At 33.7% G+C, this 26,088-nt stretch overlaps 1 protein-coding gene across 1 annotated transcript in view; it reads right to left on the reverse strand.

Annotated features, from left to right (window-relative positions):
* Positions 1 to 6,463: 6,463 nt before the first annotated feature.
* Positions 6,464 to 26,088, reverse strand: part of LOC111631040 (telomerase-binding protein EST1A-like) — a 67,245-nt gene continuing 47,620 nt past the window's right edge. Inside the window, exons 10-19 of the mRNA XM_023375231.1 lie at positions 23,286 to 23,431; positions 13,684 to 13,939; positions 13,345 to 13,442; positions 13,144 to 13,247; positions 12,090 to 12,263; positions 11,804 to 11,971; positions 9,377 to 9,530; positions 8,767 to 8,981; positions 8,173 to 8,245; positions 6,464 to 8,091 (exon numbers count right to left, since the gene is read on the reverse strand). Of these exons, the coding sequence (XP_023230999.1) occupies positions 7,961 to 8,091; positions 8,173 to 8,245; positions 8,767 to 8,981; positions 9,377 to 9,530; positions 11,804 to 11,971; positions 12,090 to 12,263; positions 13,144 to 13,247; positions 13,345 to 13,442; positions 13,684 to 13,939; positions 23,286 to 23,431 (1,519 nt within the window). The 3' untranslated portion in view covers positions 6,464 to 7,960. The remainder of the gene's footprint in view (positions 8,092 to 8,172; positions 8,246 to 8,766; positions 8,982 to 9,376; positions 9,531 to 11,803; positions 11,972 to 12,089; positions 12,264 to 13,143; positions 13,248 to 13,344; positions 13,443 to 13,683; positions 13,940 to 23,285; positions 23,432 to 26,088) is intronic.

A 26,088-nucleotide genomic window follows, 5' to 3' on the forward strand; every position in this document is an offset into this window, starting at 1 on the left:
GAAACTAATTTTGTAGTGTTTATGTGATTCGACAACTCCCCCCCACACACACAACCAATAAATAAATAAATAAATAAAATCCTTAGATTATTAACTCTCGTAATCGGTCCAACATCCCCAATTAGTTAGAGAAAGCGCAGAAACACGAACAAGGACGTTTAAGTTGAAGGGATTTCCCCGAGCGCGTGCAACGTGACCTTGTCTCGCACCATCTAACGAAAAATTGTTCAAATAAATTTAAATTAATTTTTGATATTTTATACATTTTCTAAAACGTACGTCATCTTACGAAATCATTTTTCTCCTTCCATGACTGAGTGCCTTCCACTAGAATGTAATTGTTCCTCTTATTCTCTATCTCTCCCTTCCCTCCCCCATACTTAAATATAGAATTATTACAAAATTAACTATTTAAAGTAAATTTCATAAAAATTAGTTTGACTCGTTGAACTCATGTTATTTTTTTTTTAAAGTAAACTAGGACAATTTATTAGTTTTATATATCTCTTCTATGTGGAAACGATGAAGAATTGTTCCTGTAATTCCAAGAAATTTCGGTTTTTTTAGATTAATAATTCGAAAAAAAACGCATTTATTACATAAAAAACCCCTTTTTAATTTATTAATTTTAATGAAAATATTCTAAAAAACACGAACACCGGCACCAATTTAACACCCCATACAATTGAGGTTTGTAGTATTTTTAAAGTTTAAAAAATAAAATATTCAGTTGAAACGATGCTTTCTTTTTTATTTGCATAAGACGAGGAGTGGCACAATTTATGGTGCATCATAATGAGATACAAAATAAACCTCTGGACAGAGGTTTCAGCATAAAATATCCTCCAGATTAGTGGCAATAGTATTACATTTCTAAGCGAGTATATCCAACCTGACTCACTCCTGTTATGGTTATTGCATGTCTTTATACCACTCGCTGTGCATTCGATTTGATATGCCTAACACAGCATCATTACTGATTTCTCTTTGCTTCTTCTTCTTCTTCATCCATCTTTCGACTCTAGTGATAAATTTCACCACGGAACAATCATTCAAGAATTACGACTTTCGGAAACCAGAAATATTTTCCAGATGATGCAGATTCTGACATCACCGTTATTGCACAACTAACAGAAAAGTGACGAAACGTGTTACTAGAATCTCACTTTTTCCCCTCCTCCTCTCTCTTTTAGTAGATTTTTCTATATATTTTTTTCAAGAGTAACGGTTAGAGGACACGATTTTTCTTTATTTTACTCGTGTAAAATCTTAGAAAGGCAAAGCACTCGATGGTATTTATAAGAAGAAATAAACTGTTATCTAAATTCTTCATCAGTTTTCCATGAAAGAAAAGGGTTTAAAATGAGTTAAATTTTTAAAAAAAAAAAGGAATTGCGTAAAAACTCATTTTGTATTGTGTTTTTTTTTTCGTGTTTAATACGATTTATTAGAACAATAGTTCGTGATTTTATTAAAGACAATTAATAGAAACGTCTCCGTAATTAAAAAAGTTTATTGAAGGATTTCGTTAAAGCACTATTAAACAATTATTTAACAATTTTGTATTGTGTCCATTAAATCGAACTGATTGTTGGCATCACCAACAAGCATATTATCTCATTTTATTATGAATAATTTAATATTTTTGCATTATTCTCAATGGAAGAACTTATGATGAATTTTGATGATTTTTTTTCAAAAAGTAGATGAAATTTCGAAATTTTGTTTAAATTATTGAAAAATGGATCCGGAATTGTTAACAATTCTTCTTCTTAAAATACTTCTCCCATTGTTTTTTTGAAGCGTCCACAAATTTTGTTTTATCTGCATCAGATAAACATCTCCACCTCGCGCCTAATTCTTTAGCAATGGCGGTGATAGGCATATCGGGATGATTACACATCATCGTTCTGTAATTCTTCTTAAAATAATGGAGAAACGGCGACATGGGTCGTTTAGGTCTTCTTCTACGTGTCTTCACGCGCTTCTTGGACGAACGGGACGAGTTTTCGCGCGTGCTGCGAGGTTGTCTCCTCTTCGACACCATAGTCGTCGTTCCTTAGAACAATCTGCCCGTTCTAATTGTTACAATTACTTAATTATTACTCGATTGCGATTGTTAACAACGGAAACAACTCGGCTAGTGTTCAAAACTGCGAATCTTAAGTGTTGTAGACCAATATTATAATGGTGAAAAAAAAGTTAATAAATTCTTATGTAGCAAGAATAATTTCACGTGTTATTCGTTAAGTGATGCACTAATTTTCGACTTTCATCTATCTTGTACATTAATAGAAGTCGAAATTGTACGAATATAATAACAGAGGCATAAATCTCTCGTTCGATAATAATTTATTTTCTCGTTTTAAATACCTTCCCATCAATAACTGTCAGAGCAAAACCGCAAAAAAATCTTGTAAGTGGACCACTAATAAGCAATAGGATATGAGTGCTGCATACATAGCGAGCCATAGACGAAGTGAAAACGAAGATTTAGTGATACCCGAGGCTCTACCTCGGGTCTTTCACGTGGGTACCACACCCTTAGGCTCTTCATTTCTATAATGCATACCGGACAGACTGTATACGCAATCGCATTAAATATATATCAGCCAGCTTCATTTATATGCAAATTTAGTGTATTTTTTTTTCTTTTTTTCTTTGAAGAAACATTTTGCACCCCCATTTTTGTACAGACGAACGGAATCTCGAAAAGGCCTTGAGATCCGGTGGTTAAAGTTCAAGGTTACGGGAGCCACCCTTAGCACGGTGTTGTGGACGGAGGGGAAACTTAAAGCACCCTCATCTGCACGTGATTTATGTAGCGTCCGATGTGACGTGTTGTAAATTACTATCATTTTTCAAACTCGGACGCCACCGTCTGTTATGTAAAGGCGTAAACTTTGAGCTTTTATGTCTTTTCCTCACCAAAAAATCCCCCTGTACCGATGTAAAGATTGGTAAGAAGTGCTGTTTAAGTGGTTCCTTTACGCTGCGAAAAGGGGTGATGTTTCGTAGATAAGAGATAGAGGGGAAAGAAGGCATGAAAGTTTTTCAAGTGTTCTACTACTACTACTACAAATACTACTAATACTTTGTGATGCCGTTCTAAGGTATTGTTAAAATCCTCCTCGTGTCACAATTTCATAAAATTTACATCCAACCGTCTGGGAGTTTCAAGTTCAACGAACTGTTGATACTGGCCGGTTTACAACTCGTACGTTTGCATACTGCAACGAATTTCCGAACACATAATTCAGTCGCTATTGTCTGATCTAGATAATGTATGGAGTTTATCTCTATCTCTTATAGCTTTTAATTAACAAATAAAAAAGAAAAAAAAAACCCTAAACTTTCTCTCAGAAGGAACGTGCTAAGAAATATCAAAATCCTTTCATCCCTAACGAGAATTTGGTGGTAGGTGGTTACCTTCAAGTGTTACAGAAGCATGCTGAGTGGCAAATTTATACCACATCCTTGCACATTTTTCACAACTAGGAAAAAATTTATAATTTCCTTATATGAGGTAACGTACGTTCCTCGAATTAACGAAAAAAAAACGCCCGTTTATAAAGAAAATCTTCACATAAACACGCGCTTATTTTTGAAGAAAACCTACATGAATACAGCGAAATACGTCAGAGGAATACTAGATTATTATTACCACGACGTCACATTTGTTGGTTCCTCTGGAAATTAACAAATAAATTCGATAAATTTATAACGGGGGGAGGGAGAAATATGAAACAATGGAGATAGAGTGGCCTAAAATTCGGTTAACCACTTAATTCCCGTCTTATTCTGTATACTGTTAACTGACTTTTGACCCACCCTGAATAGGTATTTATTAAATTAGAAGAAAAATGATAAAATCCATACGTAAACTCACTTTGTTTTTTCGAAAAATAACACGTCGGAAGAAGTGAAAGGAACCAAGTATGAGGTGAGATGACACAAGACGGGTGTAAAATTAACAAATAAATTCGAAAAAAAAAAATCGATAGATANAACAAAAGGGCCAAAAGTAAGGCGATTCCACAGAACAAAAGGGCCAAAAATAAGGCGATTCCACAGAACGAAAGGGCCAAAAGTAAGCCGCTAATTTACATACAAAATGTACAACTTACTGAACTAACATGACGTGGCGTGACGTAGTTACACGGTATTTTGTGTAACGCTATCACGTGTTAAGTTAAGGATAACGGTTTTACAGTGAAATTAATAAGGCGGGGCCGTAATATTTTTAGATTACATCAAAAAATAAACACAGCAAAGGATCTGACCTTTACGTAATTAAGCACTGGATAACTTCCGGGTGAATTTTTTGAATGAATACAAGAATTTCTACAGAGGGGGGAGGAGAAGTGAAAATATATGAAAAAATGTCGGAATTTTCGCAAAAATTCAAACAAAAATGAACAAGTAAGAAAAGGTGATGAATAGATTCCGGAAAAGTAACGAGTCATTAGTCAGTCGCCAAATTCTTTAATTTGCTTCTTAACAATGGCGACCGTTAAGTTTGCCTTTTGTTGGGGCGAGTTCAAGATGAAACGAATTAAAAAATAAATAAATAATTAATAACTCAACAGATTGAACTTTTGTTAAAGAATGGAAATTCATTTATTTTGTATCTAGTTCATATTGGAAAGTGTAAATAGAATTAGGTTATGCCTTCAAAACGGTAGTGAAATTGTTAAAAAAAAAAAAAAACCACTGCCGAATCTCCCCAAATTTCCTTTCTTTTTTTTTGGTGTTAAATCTCTGTTCAATGTTCAATAAAGTAGCTGATCCTGCGTTAATGTACTAAACAATCGAGTATTTCACTACTTTTCCTACTAACTTTTACAGTTTTCCCACTAAACACAAAGCAATTCCTACTAAAATTCTATTTTGTAAGAAATTTGTGTGGTTTTCCTATTAACAATAAGCCATAATAATCATTTTACTACTAAATATTAAATCTATTACTGATCTCTCTGCTAAATAATGAAACCTTACAGTAGTTTTCCTACTAAAAATTAAATCATTACAGTAAACTCTACACCAAAAACACCCGAGCATTACAATGGTTTCCCTACTGAAAATCGAAATACTAGTGGTTTCTCCATAATTTTCTCACTAGAAAGAAAGAATTTACAGCGATTACCTACTAAATAAGTTTCCTATTAAATATTAAATCATTATAATAGTTACTGCTGTTAGTAGGAATTTGAATTTCAGTATTTTGTAACAGAAATATCAGTGATTTTCCTACCCAAAAAACCGAAATAATTACGATAATTTTCCCACTAAGTTGCACATCATTTAGTGACTTCCCTACTAGAATGACTAATTATTCATGCATTACAATGCATTTGGTAGTAAACACTTAAGTAATTTTTCTATTAAAACACTATAAAAATTACCTTCACGCTTCAACAAAGCGGCAAAATGAATTATATATATATATAAACACACACAAAAAATTATTTCTTCTTCTTCTTCCCACTAAATAGAAGAATCACCCAAGTCTGGCGCCTCTACAGAGTAAAACTTTCGAGAAAAGGAGATAAAAAAAAAACCAGCGTTACGGACAGACAGACAGACAGACAAGACACCAGGCGACTGAGTCGTGATACTATACGCCTACACTAGTTTAAGGATCACGCCACCGATCTTATGTAAATTATTCGTCACACACACACAAAAAAAGGGGGTCAGAATACCTAGTTTTAGGGGAAGTTCGTCGGCTAAACCAAGATGTACTTTGAAGAGGCACGCGCGAACTTTTGATACTCGTGGCCATTGACACCGTTTTTAATGATATAATACGAATAAATTCGGCTCGAGTGGCTTAGACGTGCGGCTTTACACCAGGACCTCGTTGTAGTTCACGCGCAGTGTCACGTTGTATGTGTATGTATTTGAGGAGATCCTCCCCTCTAGTTAGATTTCACGTCACGAACAGTTTGTAGTGTTACGAAATCACACCACGTGTCAAAACTCACGTTTGTAAATATTCTACCAATTTTGTCACGTGCCCCTCCCTATTTTACGTCACGAATCTGACACCACCACGTGGCCAGAATTTCTCCGCCGTAATGCCATGTGCCAAACTTCGGTACGTTCGCGCACACACCACAAAATTATAGAACAAAATAACGTCCCTTAACATGCACCGCAAATCGTTACGAAATTACGACCAGACAAACCGACGATCGTTACAAAAAATGGAGCGTAAAACGATCTCGAGACGGGCCAAATTGTCATCTTGCCCCACTGCTCCAACTAACCCCCCCGTTTATGGTTAATTAAACGCGCGGACGGATGTGATTCACGTCACTATAAATAGCGATCGAAAAATACCTCAATAACGAACTTTCTCCGCGGATCACGTGGCCCCGAACACCCGAATTTAAACCCCACACAAATCCCGTAGCGCCATCTAGCGAGTGCAAAACACAGAAGACGACACTACCCAGTGAACTGTTTCATCATAGTTTTATTAAAACGTCTTTCACAATAATAAAATGGGTTTAAAATCCACAAAAAAATCATACCGACAAGTTCTGTTGACAGTATTGTATTGTATTTTTTTTTTTTTACAAAATTCTACAATTGTTTCTTTATAAAACAACATTTTTGTGCGCGTATCGAAGGCACGAAGAGCCACGTTCAAGAGGGGGGTGACTTAATTATTTCTTGTCAAAAAAAAATTAACAAAGAATCAGCGGAGAGAAAGGAAACAATAAGAAGCACCCGTATTCGAATCCTTATTAAGTACACTGGGAGGGGGGAGGATGGATCCGGTGTGTCGGGGGGGAACGACACAACACGTAAGCCGAGTCCGCTGTTAGGGGTCAAAATCACCATTTTTCTCTCTCTCTCTCTGTGTGTGTATGTGTGTATAAAACACTAGAGATACAATCGAGGAGGGAGGGGAGGGGGAGGAAAAGTATTTTTAACAGTAAGCTAATTAGGATGGCGAATAATTAGTTAAGTGTTGTATTGCAGTCTCGATACTTTTGCAGTTTATTAAGCAAGCGGATCACGTTTCCAACACACACAATACAAGGTGCTGGCAGAGATATGACTCACTCTTTTTTTTTCCTTTCTCCACTCTCTACCCTGTTCTACTGACTCTCTCTGTGTCTCTCTTCGCGATCACTGATGTGATAAATTAAGTATCCTGTAGGAAATTATATATTACTTTAATCGGAAACGGAGGATGGCGTTTTTAAAATCAAACACACACACACACACCCCGACTGTTAGTTTGTTAAACTATTATTAATTGTAACAGAAAAAAGAAGAAGAAAAAAAAACAGAAACACCACATAAAAACGAAGGTCGTTGTGGAAGAAACAAGGTAACGAGAGAACACTCTACCACGTTTCAGAATGTGCTAATTACAAAAGAAACAAAACCGTGAATGTACATACACTAGGGGAGAAAAAAAACAGGTGGATTTATAAGGTGTGTATATTTCGCAGCTTACACACTGGATTCGAGGTGGGGTCCAGGTTCGAAATCGCTGTTTGGTGACGGAACTCTTCTCGTATCGTACATTAGCAAACGTGACGATACGGGTTTGTGTGTGTTACGAAGACTGAGCATTCGAGTCTCGATCGATGCACGTTACGTCTTCACCGCATGTTACACGTATTTAATTTAATTTTAAAAAAAAAAAACCGTCACCTTCCACCGAAACGACGACGGGAGAATCGCTGTGCAAGTTCAAATGGACTTTTACGGTTGTTCATTTTATTTATTTATTTGTTTACTTTTTTTTTAATGCTTCGTTTCTCCGTGTTTTTGTGTGTATGATGGGGGGTGATGGTGTGCATCACTTCCTTCTTGTTCTTCGTCTACGGGCAACCCTATCACGGTTTTTAGGCTGTGTGATCTTCGGGTCCGGTCATTCCAAACCAGAATCTAGTTTGATAGCTTCCATTCTTCGTTTTTTCGTTTCAACGTTTCTTCACCTTATGTTAGCCCATTTCAGAAATTCGGGCAGGTCTCTGACCGGCACGTTATGAGTCAATGCTTTGACTCGGAGGTTGCGATCTTCGGTGAGAAGAATCGCCTCCCTCTTAAGTCGGACGGAACCTTCTGCAAAAAAAAAAACAAACAAAAAAAATTTAACATTATAATAAAGTGCAAGGGGGGGCGATCGTCAGAAACGTCACTTACTCTCCTCCCTCGTGGATTCTTTGTCTTTACAGTAATGAAGACAGCAGGAAAGGATGAGATCATCGTTGGTACCCTGTAAACGTAAGCAAATCACTAATCAGTTTACAAAGTCGGAGGCGCAGATGCAAACAATACCATTGACAGTGACAAATGTAGGGGTCAGTGGGTCGAAGCATTGTGTGTCGGACATCCCCGCCCCCGTTGACGATGGCACGTTACCAGAAAGAATAAAAAAAAACAAACAAATAAAAAAAAAGGTTACGAAACATTCAAATTAAAGGGGGATGAGAGACGTTCATTAAGGAGGTACGAGATTCGCTCGTTTCAATCTTTGAATGGTGGACACGAGATAATTATTCGCTTTCCATCACTTATCCGGATATCCTCTTATCATTGGCTCCGGCGAATAAATGATTTTATTTTATTCCACGTCAACGTGTCAGTACTCACACACAGCCGATGTCCTCTGCGTCCTTGACCTCTCTTATATTTCGGTTCACTGCCATCTCCCGCCAGTTCAGACGTTGACCAGGTCGCGACCGGTTTCTCTTATCACTGACCCCCGCCAGCTAACCGAATTTAGGGTATACTCACCTTATTGTCGCTGACGTCTTCGCTTCTAAAGGTGATGGTGTCCAGTATGGAACCTTTCGACGTGATGGCTTGAACGTGCGAATCGCGCGATGCGAATCTCTCTTCCAAAAACTGAATGGCCTCCTTAGACAGTTGAGCCACCCTTCTCACGTGTTCGGCCGATATGTACGAACTCTCCCGGGTGCCACGTGCCAGGCCGTCCAACTCGTTGATGACTGAAAAATATTTCGACATATAAAAATCCCCCTTCCGGATTAACCGACGCCGCTTTTTAAACCCCGGGCTAAGAGGGGGGTCAACGTTCAGAAGCGCTTCATTATCCAACGCTCACGGGTTACCATATACTCAAAATTCGATTATACGGGTGCCGTGGGGTATCGTGGTTCCTAAAACTATCATTCCGAAGGAAAAAAAAAAACACGAGAAAAAAATGAGCAGAATACCTCGCAACACCTGTGATTTACTAGGCAATGAGTGTGTTTCCCCCCTTCCACTCTTCCAGAACTATCAGGAATTCTAGAAATGCACACCGGATGTGTTTACTTTTTGCTCGCGTTTACCGGTCACGACACACGGGACAGATGCACGCGTCTTAATTATCGATACCTACCCACAATGGGCACCACCAGGACAAAGTGAGTAGAAGACACGACGCTCTTCAACCCCTCCAGATGATCGATAAAACAATTGGTATCCGGTATCAGGTAGTGGGGACGAACCTCGAGAACGGTGGGGCGTTTGTGCCGATGTTCCTGCAACACCGCCTAAAATTCGGGATTGGGAAAAGAGAAGATAAAAAGAACAAAAAAAAAAAAAATTAAATAAATAATAATAAAAATTACTAAGTGTGACACACTAGTTTTAGGTAAAGTATTATCAGACGATTTAACTGGCGCCAGTCTGTTATGGTCAAACTTTGAAACGACATGATTGTTTCACACCCTATCGCTCGATTGCTTCTAGCTATTAAATTCTAACATGCAGTGGTGACTTTATGGGTTCCGCTTCACTTATGCAAATACTTTCCAATGTCAAGGGCGACTTATGACACCTAACGACTCCATTAGCGTTTTATTTTAAAACTGGTATCAGAAATAATTAGAATTCCACTCGACTACTTCCATTTTTTTGGGGGTTTGTTTGCCAGAAAACAAAACGAAACAATAAAAAAACCTCTGTTGTAAAGATTCTTTACACTGTGGGAATGTTTTCTAAAGATTTTATGCATCCAAATTAATAAAAAAAAGCTTAGATTTTTAGTAAATTTGATGCTAAGCCCAAACGAGTGATGCTCAAAGTTCATTCTGTTTCAACCATCATTTCTTTACATATACTGAAGTGCACACAACAAAACAACCAACCATTTGTAGTGTTAAGTTTTCCGTAAAGCCTCCAAATTCATACTATTTGGTCTTTGCATTAGACTTTATATTCAGTTATCTTAATGTACTGTACATGCATTCACTTGAAACAATGTACTTTAAGCAAGCACCGGTACCGTGAAGTGATTTTTCGCTCAACACTCGGAGGTGTGCCGAGTTACAAAAGATCCAAAAGATTATTTTTTTGCAACTTTTTATCATCCGAAACAATATAAATAAGTGACAAACTGTCTCACGGTGTCTTTTCTGCACCTTCAAATTGGTCTGGACCCAAGCGAGCTCGTCTCGAGCACCCAAATGCCCTACACCAGTGTAAATCCGAGTAAGTGTATATGTTCCAATAGGCAACTGGTGCAATAAATTGATCAATGTAAAGTAGTTTAGTTTTTCCCAAACGAGTATTTCAAGTTTTTATATTAAAACAGAACAGGATATAAAGATATTAATTAAAAAAAAAAAATTAATTTTGAATCAAAATTAATTCAATTACAGAACATAATTTTCCAAAGAATTTAATTATTATTCAAATTCTTTAGAAAATTATAATTTTAAAAATGTTAATTTAAATTTAAAAATAAAAATGTTTCAAAATACTCACAAACAGGCATGCTTTAAGATTCCAAAATTTAAATTATTTGATTATTATAATTAAATATTTTAATTGTTTTTATACCGCATTTCGGCAACAAAATCTTACATTAGCTTCTTTTATTCTTTTTTTGTTTTTTTTTTTCCTTTTAAATTTTAAATTAAATTTCCGAATAATAGAAATTCTCCTCGGTTTTTTGCGATCGTTTCCAATTATTTAATGTTCTTTTACTATTACAATTCTGGCCAAAATAAATTCTACTCCGAAACAAAGGCACGCAACCGAACTGAAAGAAACACTTCACGTCAATTTAAGGTACGAGCAATGTCACAGATTTATTAAAATAGAGAAAAATGTTAAATTCTATAAATTAATTTCTGTGGCAATTCTAAAAATAAACCAAAATATAGTAAAGGTAAATGTTATAATTATTAATCTTTTTTTCCTGCAAATAATCTATCCGTGTAGGTATTTACTTGGAGACGAACGTAATAAGTCGACTGAATCCGAAGACAGCAAATGCACGCAAGATAATTCAAATAAATTGTAGTTTGGTGGTAATAATGCGAAAATATCATAATTGAAACTGTGAAAAAAGAGGAGTAGGAGGAGAAGAAAGAGGAAGAAAAAAAACCTGTTGCATATTTTACGGTCGGACAATAGTATCAGTTTTTATTTTAAAGCAATTATTCGTTTTCCAGTTTTAGATATTATTCAAACAAAAACGATACCTCTAAATTGCATCTTAGTTTTTTTTCTCTCCTTCCTTTAAATATATCTTCCAAACAAAAAAAAATTTTTTTTTGTTTTTTGAATGATAAAAATATACAAATTCCTGCCGGATATTAAATGCGTGATTTAAATGAGTTTCCGAGATGGAAATGAATTGCGTGTAGAAGATTATATATACATATATATGTGTGTGTATGTGTACAAAATTTAATTTTGTAAAAAACTGATAGTTATTATTGACTATAGTAAGATTTTTTTTTCTAATTGTAAAAATAAATTTTAAACGATGTTAATTGAATTTTTGATAAATTTAGTCTGGTTGCATTTTACTCACTTGGATTTTGGCACGATATCTGTCCTGTTGGGCTTTTGTTTTCTTTAGAGCTTCTTTTCTCGACCATAATTCTTGAATATCACTTTCTTCCTGGCCTTTCAGACCAGAATTTTTACCTTCAGTGTCGTCGTCGTCATCAAAGATGTCCTTGTTCACGTCATCATCAGACTACAGACAGAAAGAAGAAGAAGAAAAAAAGAGAAAAAAAAAAAAGTTCTAATTCTCTCATTACTAGCTTAAATAAAACACAAAGTACAGCCTACAAAATAAAAATTTTTTTTTTTACCAGTTCGTAGCACACATCCTGTCCCGATTCTGTGTTTTCGGCCGATAAATTGGATACCAATGAAATAAACATTTTGTTTTCGACATCAAATTCCAAATATGGTATGGGAATTCCACACAGATAATCACCAAAAAATTGAATTCGACTGATTCTCAGGCAATGCCTCGCACGTTCCTGTAAAAACAAGTAAGCAGAGATCGAGCAAAACTTTGATTATAACGCATTTATTACTCCACGTTATAATAAAAAATTCTTACATCCGACCCAACATGTCCCAAACGTATGTAATTAAAGGATTAAACGTCCATAAATGTTGCATGATAAAAACAGAAGCAAAGAAAAAATCACGAATGTTATTTTTATACCAAAAGAGGACATATTTTTGACATCAAAACACAACACAAGCTTAAAACCTGAAGCAATAATTAAATGTAACTATTTTTAAAATTAAATATATTTTATCACGAAGGAAAAAAGTGGAAGAATGAGCACAAGTTAAAAAAAGAAAAAACCAAATGTAATTGTTTTAATAATTTATTCTGATTATGTTACAAAACAATATCTTTGCCAATGGTACTTTTAACACAGCGCCAAATTATCACCCCTTTCTCCAGGGTAAAAAGAATTAACCATTTTACGTATCATTTTTCTTTATCCTAATGCAAATACGCTCTTTGACGGTTTTAAATCGAATGACGAGACATATCTGACACAGATTTCAAGCATCCTACTCTAGAGAAGTAAATTCAATCACAATAATGGTTATGCCAGATAGTCTCTCACTGCCCAAGGGGGTAAAAAGACTCGAAAAAGATATATTTGATCAAGGGCCAGACCCACAAAGGGACAGTGAAATGAAGAGGAATGGTGTCAGACTGTACATAAAAATTTGCAAATCCATCTTAGACATAAGCTAGTATACCTCGGTGTTTCATGCCTAACTGCTTTAGCAATTGCCCATCCCTTTCTGCAAGTTTTAACTTTATGAGTGAATCCAATAGCAATATGAAAAATTATTCAAAACAAATTCAGAAAAAAAAAAAAAATATAGTACCTGATCAAATGGTTTCTTTGCAAAAAACGAATCTTCGGGAGCTCCCAACAAAGGAACGAAGCCAGCCAGAGTGGTGTCTTCGGGCAGATTAATTAGTTCGTAACCTAACGATAATCATTATTTATATACATCATTACAGTCAAAAACTAGAATTAATGCTTTGATTAAAATTCAGAAAAAAAAAAAAAACCTAAAATTTACCTTCTTCACTGTCTCTGACCATTTCTATATCACTTATATCGACCGTTCGTAAAACAGTCAATAAACTAGCGAAGGCAGTCCACACGTCGTCTTTATACCTGTAATAGGAAAACATTAATTATCACCTTGGTTATTACCTTATAATATCCGTATCAAAAAAACTAGAAAGTTAACTGATTGTATCGGCTTTACCGAGAACTGTTTATATTTTGAGTTATAAATCTACAAAAAAGTAATAATTTAAACACAAAATAATGTAGAAATGTATTAATATCCTTTTATTAAAAGCGATCTTATAATTATAGGACGTCCGAATTTATCACGAAAAAAAACACTCGCCCAAATTTAAAGTCGCTGGGAGTCGGTGGCGGATACCACAAATGTCTCTGGCAGGACATCCAGTCGGTCCAGATTTTGATGGCCGGTAATAGGGGGGCCAAATCCTCGCTTATCAGGTTCGTCGGATAGTCGTCGGAGGCAAGGTGTTCCTTGAGCAGGACAGTGGTTCTCTCGACCAGAAGTGTCACCATGGCCAGACTGAGCTGAAGGGCCAATTCTTGGAACAACGAACGGCACTGCAACTCTAGGCTCTGATCTGCAAAAATATGCAAATGCATTCGATTAAATTCGGTTCGGCACAAAAACCACACTAAAATTCTAATTTTCGGACATTTATTTTAGGGGTAAACGAAGACGCGGCATCTCTGCCTCCGTTTGCATAAAAAGAAGAGCCGTCGACAATGGTCAGCGGGGCTTTTGTAATTTAATTAATTAATTAAAGACCCGTATTTCTCCTCCTTAATCATCATTAAACACCCACTTAATAGTAATTAAAATTACATTCTTTTTAATTTTAATAAACAAAACATTTAAAGAGTTAATTAATTATAGTATTCCGCAATCAATTACTCATTAAAGTAGCCAATTAAATACTTCATTCTAACTGCAGCAATGTATAATTCGAACGACAGAAAAATCGCATATAAATTCCCCATCTAAATATACAGAAAAAAAAAAACACAGATTAAATTATAATAATTAAAACTTTTCAAGGAAAGAAATTTTCGTTTGGGAACATTTTATGCCAATATTTACAGCAAAATTAGTTAATTATATCGAGGTAAAGACGGAGGAAGAGAGGCATGCACGAGACGATCACGGAAAACTACCAAAAGCGGCAGCAAAAAACAAGAAAGATAAAGAAAAAAAAAACAAATGATTTGGGGCTATATAAGGCATGAATACCGGACCTGGCCGTAAGTGATTTAAATTGTAGCCCTCCTTTATAATTACAGAGGGGCTTACAGTGATGAAAACTCGTACCAAACAGAGAGAGAGCGGCTCCGAAACGTTTTCGACCCTGGAAACGGGGGGTAAAAAAAAGCAAAACAGAAGGGGGAAAAACAAAGAAACAATATTCGGTTCAAGGACGAATAATAGGGTAAAGGAACTCGATATTTTTCGCTCTCCCCCGCAACTCTAAAACGAAATTATGTAGAGAAGAACGGCGACACACCCCACCGCAATTAACCATTCGGGTATTATTTTTTTTAATTTTTATTTTGTTTAATCGTCGCCTTTCTTTTATGTCGTCATCTAAAACCGCAACACGTCGAAGTGTGTGTGTGTGTGTGTGTTTTTTCTAAATAACAAAACAAAAGGGGGGGGGATGTAGTGGCGCCGAAACATCGCCAAGCGGAGAGCGAGTAAAGAGGCAAAAACGGGTGAGGTCCGAACCGTTGGCGCCATCTACTTAGCGTAGAGACAATTACACGATTGGCTGATTTATAAGACGCGGCAGACAGGTGTGTGTTTGTGTGCGTGCACCCTCCCCCCCTAGAGGAGTCTGGAAAGGAGGAGAAAAAGCGGAATTTCGCGTGCTTAAATGAGATAAAACGGCAGGAGAGGGAAAAAAAGAGCGGTTGAACGACCCCCCATCCCCCGGAGGATCGTTTTACTTCCTGAAAATTTCGAAATAATAGTCTTACAAATGAGGGCGAAGATGAGATGCTGGAAGGAGCGACAGAGAGTGAAAGAGAGAGAGAGAGAGATAGAGATAGAGAGAAAGAGAGAAAAAGACCTTGAGAAGGGAGTTTGAACCCTGGACGAGCAAACAACAGGGTTGAGTCATGGCGGGTTTCCGTGCATGCCGGCACGCAGTATTGGCGCCACATCCTCCAAGGTCACCCGCCGGGTCTCATCGGTCACCGACGACATCCGAACCCCCCCTCTCTCTCCTCTATACACGCGGGATTGACAGCTACCTGACGGGCATCGTCATTTTATAGCTAATAATATACTAATAAACAACCTTCTGTTTTGCATCTCCAACCTCAAAGTATCAATCAAAAAATTCTTATTAATAAAAATTCCCTCCCTGCAAACTTTTACGATCCCTCTTGCTGGGAAGTAATTAGAGTTTTTGGCATCCCTCCTCCTCCTCCTCCTCTTCCTCTAAAAATCGCGTTTTTGGAGCGAGAACGTTTTGCGTTTCCAACGCAGAGTGGTTCCTAGAATCGATCCAATCAAAAATCTCGTCCGAGGAACCAATTTGCCGAAGACCCTTTCGTGGAAATTCGGCAATTGATGGAAGGGGGAGGGAGGAGCGACATCATTAGAAGAATCTCGCGAAATTCTCTCCCCATTGTGTTTCTGATAAGGGCGAGAAATTTCGACTCTTTTTTTTTCTTATTTTTTTGCTGGTCAAGAACAGAGGAGACATTCATCCAGCTGTTTGCAAAGGGGTGTTAATCCCCTCTGCTAGATGCCATTCATCGTTGCGCTTTGACAGGTAAACATTACAAACCAATAAAACATAGTTACAATTAAGCAGAGTACCGTGTTAGAATGCTAAGGGATGGAGAAGAAGAGAGAGAGAGTGAGAGAGACAAAAAACACACCCCCTTTTTTTAGTGTCTCGACTCGACAACAGCTTTCCTGCCAATGAGAATAATAAATTAAAAATCTCCTCGATACTACCTTCAGCATTTGCACGCATCTTGCATTACAAAATCCTCGAGCAGGCAACAGCCGGCCTTCAAATGACCTTCACACAGCCAACAATCCCTCGGGTGAAGGTCAACCGCATACCAGTTTTATAAGGTTTTTCTCCCCCCTTCTTCTTCTTCTTCTCCTCATTCTACAACAAACAACAAACCTGCTATAGTTACACAATTCGCATGTAAAGACGATGCCCGAGATATTTCCTAGGGTCAGAGTAATGTTACGAGTATTAATAAATTTTTGTTTATTCTTCGATTGACCCTCGTTAATTGTCTTAGCCGCGCATTACCCTTTTGTTGCTCCCCATAAATAATTATACCAGAAGTAAATTAAACAGAAAAAAAATAATAATTCGATGACCTTCCTAGCGAAATTATATTAATTTAGCATTTTTAAAGAGAAGGAAAGGTCCAAGAAAACTGCCAATTTGCCAAAAAAATGAACTTTTAACTGACACGAGAGGGGCAATTCGGTGCGAGTTAATGACGAATCCGCATCATCCGTATCGGGGGATGGCGAAATGTATATTAAAACGGTCAAATTTTCCTCAAAAAAATCCAAATTCTTGAAATTTTCTCATTATGCAAGATCCCTGCTTGTAAGATAATTACGTTTTCCATTAAATTTATTCCTTTCTCGAGACATTTCACACTCGACTTGACTTTCTAACACTTTTCTTTTGTGATTTTCACTTAGTTTAAAGTGCCCAGACGTCAAGTTTTCACGTAGGGGAATAAAAGTACCTTCCATTCCTATTTGCTTACCGGTACTGGAGGATCCTGCAGGAGTATATATATATAATTAAATTCGAATAAATTCGAGAATTTTATATTTATTATTTTATGCTGTACGAGGACACGTCTCTCCTTATTCGTGTAGAGGAGACGACTCATTTAATAATGTTTTTGCCACATAAATATCAGGTTTTAAACTTATTAATAAAGAAAATTAATTCTAGACTTAATGAAATTTGCTTTAAAGCTACATGGAAAGGGACTTCTCTCAAAATCTGATAAATAAGAAAATAAAAATGAATTTAAGGTAAGAAAAAAATTATCTCATCTTAATGGTATAAGTCATAAAAGACATTTTCATGGGAAAAAAAGTATTTTAATGAGATTATGGGCTCAATATGAAGCTAAAAAAGAAGGCATTTTAATCCCCACAGTACAGAAATGTGTACACACGCACACAAACACAATACATTTTCTGCTGGTATGTTCAAATGCAGATACATGGAAATACAATAATTAAAATCTCTCCTAAAATATGGGAATTGTAGGTTAATGTGTTATTAATTACTACAAAAATATGAATAATATTGCAAACTTTACTTAAAATATAGAAAAGAAAACTAAAGTATATTGACACTTGGAAGAAAATGTATAAACTATCAACAGATTCCTACATTTATTACCGTCTCTGGTCATTTTTTTGATTTATTACGCCTTTAAAAATGGCAATTTCTCATCATTACAGGAAATTATAGGTATATTAACAGTGCATGGTTCAAAGTTTCAAGGTTTCTCTTACTCATTTCAGATCTCTAAGATTATTTGTCGGTCATTTTTCATATCGGATGATAATTTGATTTTATTCGCAGATAATTACAAATGTTTTACCAGACATTAACATTGAGCTGTATGATTCTTGTCCAAGAAGTCATTTAATTAGTGCTGGGCAAGAAAAATTCAGAATTTATAATTCATCAAGACACTTTTAAATTTCCAGTGTTGTGATTTTATAACAGAAGATTAGTTCACATAATGTAGCTAAGTGAAACGTTTGTGGATAGTTTAATGTAGGGATGGCTAACCTTTTGGCATCTGCATGCCATATAGTAAGCATACTTAGCTTTAAAAATGTTTGCACGTACCATTATTATACAATCATTATTCGAAGTTTTAGACTTTGAATAACGATAGGTAAAGAAATTAAAAGAATATGCTTTAATTAGAATAAAAGTAAAAAGCTGAGTGAAAAAGACAGATGCATAAATCAAAATCATAAGATATGTTACACGTCAGATGATTTCTCCTTATGCGCCACTTTGGGTACGTGTGCCATAGGTTCGCCACCTCTGGTTTAATGTTTGCCGACAAAGCTGCATTCCATTTGGTGAGAGAGAAGATCAATAAGACATCTGAATCCAAAGAAGTGCATGAAATTGTAGAACACGAACTGAGCAGACTCAAAGTAAATTTATCATCACATTAATGTGGGCATGGAGATGTTAACGGGGACACCGTTAATGTTAAATGCTTTTGTTTGATAAGATTTCCTTTTGCAGAAACTATGTGGCTAATTTCAAATGAAATGTTAAATTTGTCATCATTCTAAACATATGATGCAGAAAAAAGTAAGAGAATGTATTTTATTTGCATCGATAATACACGATCAATTTATCCACAAAAAAAAGGTACAATTTTAATGTAATAATTGTAAAATAGCAGAAGAATTTATCTCAATTAAGATGAATAAACCTCATATATTTAAGAGAATTTATAAAGATTAAATCACTATAAAGGTAAATCTTAACTTGAAGACTACAGATGACAACAAGGTTAAATACACAATTAATATTCTTTTGTATTAACACAATGTAATTCTTTTGTTTTTATATGTATTTCTTGAAAATTTCAAGATAAACATTAACCATAATTTTCTTTATTGACAGGTTTCTATTCATGGAGTTGTATCTTTATTAACTAATTCTTTATTAATATTGCAAGAAATGACAACATTAATATCATGAGTACTTTCCAGATAATGAAGACATAACCTTAATCAAGAAAAAGTAATAGATTATAATTCCTTTACCAAGAAGTCAATCATAATCTGAGTCTTTGGAGACACTATTAATTATAGTTTAGAATTTAATTATCAAAAAATTCCAAGTTTGTTTATGTCATGCAACTAGTTTCCAAAGTCTTCTGTGTCTTAGCATTAGACAGGTTTCTGGCTTTACATTATTATTTTATGCAGCAAATCATTATGTTCTGAAATTTATTTTCCATTTGGGCACATTTCCATTTTGTAGAGTCTGTTTTCAATAGTTTTACTGCGTTTTCGTCAACGTTAAACCATGAGAAACATTTAATGTGAACTTGTGCAATGTTTGATGTAATCGGTTAAATATTTAATTTGAGAGTGTACGACGTTTAATGATAGTATGAAAAAATGCCAGTTCACATAATTTTTATGCTCCAAAAATACACCATAGATTAAATATATGAAGTAAAACATAAATCATTTAATAATAATAAATGCATATGTTAACTAAAATGCAAATCCTACTTTTTAATCAGAATTTTATTTACATTAAATATCTGTAATGTACAGGTTTAATAAAGGGACAGCAACAGAAACAAGACTTTCCTGGCTGTTATGAGATTACACTTAGAAAACTTTTGTATTTTTAATGACAATATAATAAATAAAACCGTGTGTGGTGCCATCTATTACGAGATTTTGTTATGAAAACTTTTTTTGGGTTCGATAGGTCTCAAAACATGGAGATTTGCAAAAATCTCGGCAGTTCAAATTTGACACGATTCCCTTATGTAAGTATAACAACTAGGAAAGTAAGAGAACGATAAATATCATACCATAAAAATTTTACATCATCTATCAATAGAACTGTTTTATACATTTGAATAATAATTCATAGTATCTTAGAACAACAAACTGTTATAACAGTTAGGTTGTACAATTATAGTCAAACTTTTTTGGGTTCAAGAGGTCAACTCTTGATGTCAGTACTCAAATTTATTGAAATATTTTTTGAAACGTTCATTCTCAGAAAGTTCTTAATCAGAGAAGTATGAACAAAATTAAAGAAAAGATGTTGTGTTCTTCTCTAATTTTGCATTTTTGTAAACCATATTCTGCCTTTTCTTGTGATTACAGAACTAAAAGTGAATAGACCTGTTCTCTTACTATAAAAATGCAAAAGTCATTGAAATTTTGTGTTAAATTTGAAGTTTTTCCTTAATTTTAAAAAAATTATATTTTCAAAAATAGAAATCCATTTTCCAGAAAATGTTTTCTTAATAATTTAAATGCACATAAATATATTTTATTTTTAATCATACATAAGAAGTTGTTACAATGCTTATTTATCATAAGATTTCGTCATGTAATGATAAGTATTGGTGAAGTGAGATATCATCTACTCATAAAAATAGGCAGTGTATAAACTTTAAGTCGTAATAAAAATAGGTCCGCAAATTGGCTATTTGAGATAAACGATGATTTTGGTCACAATCTGTCAACTGATATCAAATATAACTTAAAAGCACAATCATCTATGCTACAAAAAAGCTGACTTCTTTCAAACATCCCACCCCAAATTGCTTCTAATTTACCGTTGTAATTTTCCTACCAAATACACTAAATGTTTGAAATATTCCTGTATCTAAACATTGACAAACCGTGACCAATAATAGCGTTTATCTTATAAATGGCAAATCATTTTTACTACATTATTTCGAAACTGCCCTGCATATAAATTAACATGACTAAACTTAATCAAGAACTGTTTTCTGACAAAAATTATCACATTTTGCTGCAGAATACGCGTTTTTTTTAAGCATGAAAATACTGCTGTAATGAGGATAAACTTTTGTTACTTTTATATACTTATTTTTTTTATTAATATTTATATATAAAATAAGTCTAAAATCATTGTCATATGATAAATATGATAAACCAGAATTAATTCAAATTTAATTTTGTTATGATGTTCTATATATTTAGATACTTTAAGCGCAATCAAAATTTATTAATACAGTAGATCCCCCATTAACCAGAGCTCAATCAACCAGCAAAACAATTAAAGAAATAATAGTTTATATAAAAATTAAAATCGATTTCTAACAAAAATGTAAATTTAAACTAAAAACACTGCACCATGAATGAGTCCATACTTGTCTCCCATTTCCACTATTTAACTAAAGTTGCACAATGCATTCTTAAAGTGGTTTTTATAATAAAACCATTACATTAAGTTTGTCTTTATTTATTGTACTTCAATATTAATATCCAGTCAAACCAAATTTTAATATTGTATAATATTAGTTTTATTTCTCAAATTTCTCAATGAATAAATGTTTGTGTGTTACACTAGTAGCAATGTCACATTATGACTGTACACACTGTACACTTGCAAAGTAATGACCATTTTTCACAACATTAATATATTCTAGAGTGCATTGTGTTTCAAAAATGTATGAACTCACTAATGCTTTGTGTTTTGTTGTGTGTCGGAGAGCTTGGAAACAAAAATGTCCACCAAAGAACTAACCTATTTTTATACCAAAAGGTGATCTATACAATTTACCTTACAATACAATACAATAATTTTACACATCATATTAATTAATTATTAGATCATCATAAGAACCACTATTTTCTTTTTTTAACTGAAATGTGTAAAATTACAAATAAAGGTTATCTAAAACACTTGTACAGTAAGACCCCGCTTAATGCGTGGGATGTATTCCTAGATGACAAAGCGTTAAATGAAACAGCATTAAATGAGGCCATTTTAACATAGAGTAAATAGGGAAAGGGGAACATACAATCAAAAATAAACAGATTTTACTTTAATTTTAAGTTATTTTTATATTAATTTGCATAATAATATATGTTAAATAATACACAAACATATACACACAAAAATGTAAAGTTCATTTTTTGTGATGAAGGTTGTGGCTTTTCTGAAATTCTTGCTTTTTGTGATAAAGTCATGTAGTTTCACTTGTCACTTTTTTCCTCTTGTTAAGCAAATGTCGATAGCAGAAGATTGCATCCACAATGCCTTGTTTTGCTCGTGCACTCCTTTCAAAATCTGGATCATTCGCTACAATTTGATCAACAATTTCAGTTATCATTACCAAACTTTTACTAAGGAAACCTGTAGAGAAATTCTTTGGGTTCTTTGTTTTCAGAATCTCTATTTTCCAGTTCTACATGAATTCCTTGTTCTTCCAGTTGTTGAAGGTTGTCGTTAGTAAGGCTCTCACCAGAAACCTGCTGTAACTCCTCAATATCCTGCTCATCTACATCTCCTAGTCCTGCTGTATTGATTAGGTCGACAATTTGGTCAACCAAATAATATAGCAATAGGCTCTTCTCGTTGAGAATTCTTGGATACCTTCAGTCATAACTTTTTCCACACTTCATTTGTGCATTTATCAGTTACTTCTTGCCAAGCAAAGTCAATATTTCCTACGGCATCCACAATGTTATATTTTTTCCAAAATTGCACCAAACATACATAGATTAGATATATAGATTTAAAGAAAGTACAGTGCTACAATGAATTGTCATCTTTTGCTGATTGGTTCATGTTCATAAATAATCGTATTATGTATGAATAAACGAAATGCCACAATAATTTGAATCAGCATAAATTTTGAGCTTTCTTTTAAGACTTCGAGCAGACCACATTATATCGAATCAGTATTAACTGAGGCAGCGTTAAGCGTGGTCTTACTGTATTCGCATTACTAAACTTATCTACTATACCTTTGAGGTCTGGTTAGCAGCAACTGTCTATCAAACTAATTTCATTATGTGCTGAACTGATTGTAAAGCGAAGGCATAAGACGTGTATGCATATGTATAATTTAAACTGCATATGTATAATTTAAACTTGTACTTTAGCAAGATTTTCTTGAATTTTTGAACATTGTAATGAATGACAGCATTTAGTTATTTGTTATCAGAATTAAGAACAAATTAAAAACATTACACTTAAAGGAGACCTTTAAAATTTACTTGTGATTGTGATAACACTAAGTTCAATTCAATTATAAACTGAATGACAATTCACAACGGTTCAGAACTTTAATGATAATATTCGTTATTTTTATGGAATTATTAAATTATATTTATTATTAACTTAGCAGATTATATTAAGCAAAATCACTTACCTTTTAATGATGTATTGGCTACTGCAAACATATTTATCACAAGCAATTGCAACAGTCTCAAGGGACCCATGGGCGATGGCGTACGCTGTAACAGACTGCGGAACTCCCTCAGCATATTGCTAGCAGTTTCTTTAAAGGATTCCATACTAAAAAATAAGATATTTTTTAAAATAATTTCATTATCATGTTGATTTGCTATTTCAAAATATAAGCATACATAATTAAAAAAAACAAACTTAAATAGTAACTAACTAAGAATATTTCAGAATATATTTTGATGATATCTAGTTTATGTCATACTTAATAAAATCACAGATAAAAAAAAACAAAATCTATTAAGTATAATGCCATCAAAATATTTTGAAGAAAAATGTAATAAGTAATAAATGATCCTAAATTTAAAGATATTAAAATATAATTTTAAAAGAGAAAGAAGTGAACAAGAATTTGTAATTTATAAAATACTCATCTACAATTCATGTACAACTAATTACCTTTTTTGAGAGACAAAGTTTATTTGCATATAAGGAGTATTTTTGGCCAATCTTATGTCAGTAGCAGCTTCTAGATGCTACTGACATAAGATTGACCAAAAGGGTTCCTTATACACAAATAAACATTCACGTAAAAGAACTTTCATTTGTTTGTGATTAAACAATAGCATTTTGTAAGTATTTATCTTTTATATTTGTATTCACAACCAAGGATCAAGAATTAGAGTTAGAAGTTAACCAATTACTATTCACTTTACTTTTAGCATGCAAACACTTATCGGTTAACTTCTAACTTTAATGCTTGATCTTTGTGAATACTGGCATTAGTCAGTCAACTGTCAATTACATTTTACCATAGTTTTCTTTTGACATGGCTGATATTGGATTGTAGACAACACCTTACACAAAACTGTTCTAAACTGTGTATTTGTAGTATTGTGGATTATATTGAAAAGTTTTAATTGATGCAGAACTCAACACATTGTTTTAATTGTATATATATAAAAATGTTCATTTGAATTTAAAACTACACTTAAAGATGGGATATATCATAAATTTAAAGTGTTTCTTACAATTTAGAATACTTTTTGTCATTATTTGAAACTCCATATGTAATGAAAATTTCATGGTATGATAGAATGTCTTCTTGTAATAGTGAATATTGTTAACAGTCTTTTAATGTTACCAGTATCAGCAAGTCCCAAAATATTGAAGTTAAAATATACTTATAAAATTGCTTATCATAATCAGAAATTGGTTATAGTTACTATTACCTTCAGATAAAAAGGCAATTTTAAGCAGTCTTTTCATGCTGTTAGAACTTCAATTAGTCGTTAATTGTTAGATTAGTCATTAGCGTTAACCAACGTTTTAAATGATAAATTGCTGGCCTTTCTTACATTGGTTATGCACTAGTTAGTGTTAAAGATAGTATAAGTTATTAAAAAAAAGCAGAAAGCAACACTGGACAAATCAACTATTAGTTAATAAATCTCCATTTTTTGTTGTATAACATATCTTTTTAGTGCTGGGGTCAATAAAATCAGATTTCCACTAAATGTATTCATATTTAATTATTCCATTTAAAGTTACTAGTCTGTTATTATTATCTATATAGTCAAGAAATATTTACAATAAGCCAATTGTATTGTACTTCCTCTTTATTTTGTATCTTCTATTAATTATACTTAATTTTAAATACATTAACTTTCTTTTTATTCTTTAATAAATTCTATTAAACGTTAGTCACTTTTATTTCCTGTCCAATTTTTCCCAAAAATCTAAGTAACTTGCATACGAATTAATGTGATATTTCTGAATTCAATGCTTCTAAAGCTCATTAATCAAATGTAAAACATTTACAATACTTTGATTGTTTGGGATGAACAGAAAAATGTTGATTTACCAATCCAGTACCATTTAAGTCCTGTACCCAGTACACAAAACAGATCATTTTCCAAGAAATGTGAAGAGAACAACCCATACAACTACCTTATAATAAACTGGACACTTCGGCAAAGTGTATCATTCCCCTCCCCCTCTTCTGACCGATAGTCTGTAAAGCAAATGAGTCACAGAGCAATTTGTGATGACTCAATGACTCATCCATATGTATTTCTGACATCCCAGTTAATACAATAATAGATAATAGAGGTTCTATTGTACATTTTAGATCAGTTTCCACATAATCATTAATGGTGTTAATGACACAACATAATTATTTTATATGATCCTCTTACATATTAAATGCTGAAGATAAATGTAATTTGTTGAGCAAAACCCTAATGTGTTTTTAAATCTGCATATAACAAATTAAAGAAACCAAAAACTGTAGTTCTTTACAGTTAAGAAATTAATTCTGTCAATGGCAATAAATTCTTATAAATGAAAAATGTGAACTAATTATATTTTATTCATAATAAACATTCTTACAAACATGTTAACTAATTTTACAGTTTATTAACAAATATTCAAGAGAAAAAATAAATATTTTTAATAATAATATGTGAAGTCATGTAATTGCATTTATTTGCTGTACTTTATTTAGCTTAAATTATAAACAAGTGTTACGTTTAGAGTATTTATTATTATGGAGGAATTTATTTTTCATGCACCACTACATAAAACCTACATTAGAATTATTTTTTGTTAAAATTTCATTTGAAGTATGTAAAAAGCCTTAAATAAACACATTAAATAGTTACCTACAATCTAAAAATAATAATGATTAGTCATTATCTTCAGACAGCACTTATCAACTAATTCAGTAGTGCCTTTCTGAGCTGGAATTATAAAATAGTTTGCAGTAA

The sequence above is a fragment of the Centruroides sculpturatus genome, unplaced genomic scaffold (genome assembly GCF_000671375.1).
Source record: "Centruroides sculpturatus isolate CEXI.00-Female unplaced genomic scaffold, Cexi_2.0 scaffold755, whole genome shotgun sequence".
Classification (NCBI taxonomy): Eukaryota; Metazoa; Arthropoda; class Arachnida; order Scorpiones; family Buthidae; genus Centruroides; species Centruroides sculpturatus.